Here is a 2,127-nt window from a genome sequence, read left to right on the forward strand (position 1 = left end):
GTGTGTGTGTGTGTGTGTGTGTGTGTGTGTGTGTGTGTGTGTGTGTGTGTGTGTGCCCACCATGTCCTGTTATGTTTACTCCTCCAGATTGTTCTGAATAATAAGCTGTGAGATGGTGCAAATGGGAAAAAAAAGGCAGAGGGGAGAATCAGCCAGACAGAAATCAAACCACTGAAGTACTTTGYTTCACACCTGATTTTTTTTTAAATTTAGGACAAAACACCTTCAAGCCCAAGCCCACAGAAACATGATGAAATTTTTTTTCAATTTTTCCTGATCACTCCATCACTTCCACATTCTTTCTATCCTGAAAACTTTGTCACTACACGTTTCATTTTTTATTACTACTTACATATAAGTAGTGGGCAACGTCTGTTTATTCAATTTTGGTAAAGTACACTGAAAACAATTCCAATGTGAGAAAGGTGYGCATTTGCTTTCTTGGTGAAATGTATATATTTTTTAATTTGTCAATTACAAACTTCAGCAATTTGAAATAAATTCAAAGTTTTGCAAAAGTCTTATTTTTTTACAACTGTGGCTTTATTTGAAAAAGAGCAGAGATTTCTGCAGCAGGTTTCTTAACGTCTCCTTTTTTATCTTAAGTGACTTAAAAATGATAAAGGAAAAAAATCATGAATAAATGAACCTAATTTAGAAATATGGGTGATAATACTGTGAGACTTTTTACAATACATTTGCTGCCTTAGCAAATTTTCCTGTATTACTTTTCTTCGTCTTTCCCCTTAATGGAATCTCTTTTTCACTTTGCTTCTGTTCCCTCCTTCCTCATGCCCTTTTCACGCTGCCGTCTATAAACATTTCCTTTCTCTGTACTTTTCCAACAGGTGAGATGGAGGAGCTGGAGGCACAGTGGCTAACTGGGATCTGCCACAATGAAAAGAATGAGGTCATGTCCAGCCAGCTGGACGTGGACAACATGGCGGGGGTCTTCTACATGCTGGCTACAGCCATGGGCCTCTCTATCCTCACCTTCATCTCAGAGCACCTTTTCTACTGGAGGCTGAGATACTGCTTCACCGGGGTCTGCTCTGGAAGACCTGGAATGCTCTTCACGATCAGCAGGGTGAGATGATAGAAACACATCTAATGACACATTTTCTCTGCAGGAGGCCATTTTCAGGGATTCAAACTTGTGCTTGACAGCCTTGTGTTGGTCCAGATTTGGTATGCGGGGTGCAGCTTTCTCCACCTTTGTTGCCAGTTTGAATTCGCAGCACTCAAAGCTGTTTCCCTATCAAACACAATCGCTTAAAGTGCAGCAACTTGACTTCACAGCATTGATTCAGGCTGTGAGGCACCGAAACCCGGTGCAAACACCAATATCAGAGCAGGGAAAGGAAGTGTTGGGCAAAAAATATTGACAGAACAGCTGAACAACAGAATGTGTAAAATCAAATGAGGAGTGGCTTTACAAACTCTTTCAAATCTGATGGAAGAGTAAAACAAAACTAAGTGCTTTATTGCAATACAGTTTTTTCTTCTTCTTTTTAAACATTTGTTTTAACTTTAAAGGGGACATATGCTTTTAAACCATTCCTTTTCACATTTAAATCATTCAGTTGGGGTCCATACAAAGTGGAACTGCAATACTTTGGTCTGAATTCCTCCTTATTGTGGCTCCATAAGCCCCTCTTTCACCTCTTTTCTGAGGTGGGTCTAAGCTCAACTCCTTTTGAGGCTGTCTCTTTAAATCCAAATTTGGTGCTTCACAATCCATCCCCCTTCTAGCTTCCAGAGTGGTTCATTCTAGTTTGATAGAGGAGGTAACGTCTATCTAGCAGCACAGAAATGTTTTATTTACAAATTAATTATTAGATGTCACCAACAGAAGACTTGTCCAGCCAGCCTTACATGTTGGGGCCAGAGACTGACCCAGAGTGAGAGGAGAATGAAGATGATTCCATTGTAGTTTGTAAGTCCAGACATTATTTGTCTGTTCTGTCACAAAAACTGTGATGTAATAGTTCAGAACATGTCACAGAAAATAAAGAAAACTGAAGAGGGTGAAAAATATGACCCAAACAAAATATAAAGATATTTTTGCAACACCGGGAGAGACTGAGTTCAAATTTTCTGCACTCCTAGACACTCCAAGTACACAAC

At 39.6% G+C, this 2,127-nt stretch overlaps 1 protein-coding gene across 1 annotated transcript in view; it reads left to right on the forward strand.

The window, feature by feature from the left end:
- Positions 1-1,533, forward strand: part of grin2ab (glutamate receptor, ionotropic, N-methyl D-aspartate 2A, b) — a gene marked incomplete in the record, with an annotated part of 148,790 nt that extends 147,257 nt beyond the window's left edge. The window contains 1 exon segment of the mRNA XM_014011379.1: positions 849-1,533. Within this exon segment, the coding sequence (XP_013866833.1) occupies positions 849-1,096 (248 nt within the window).
- Positions 1,534-2,127: the final 594 nt, after the last annotated feature.

The sequence above is a fragment of the Austrofundulus limnaeus genome, unplaced genomic scaffold (assembly GCF_001266775.1).
Source record: "Austrofundulus limnaeus strain Quisiro unplaced genomic scaffold, Austrofundulus_limnaeus-1.0 Scaffold80, whole genome shotgun sequence".
Classification (NCBI taxonomy): domain Eukaryota; kingdom Metazoa; phylum Chordata; class Actinopteri; order Cyprinodontiformes; family Rivulidae; genus Austrofundulus; species Austrofundulus limnaeus.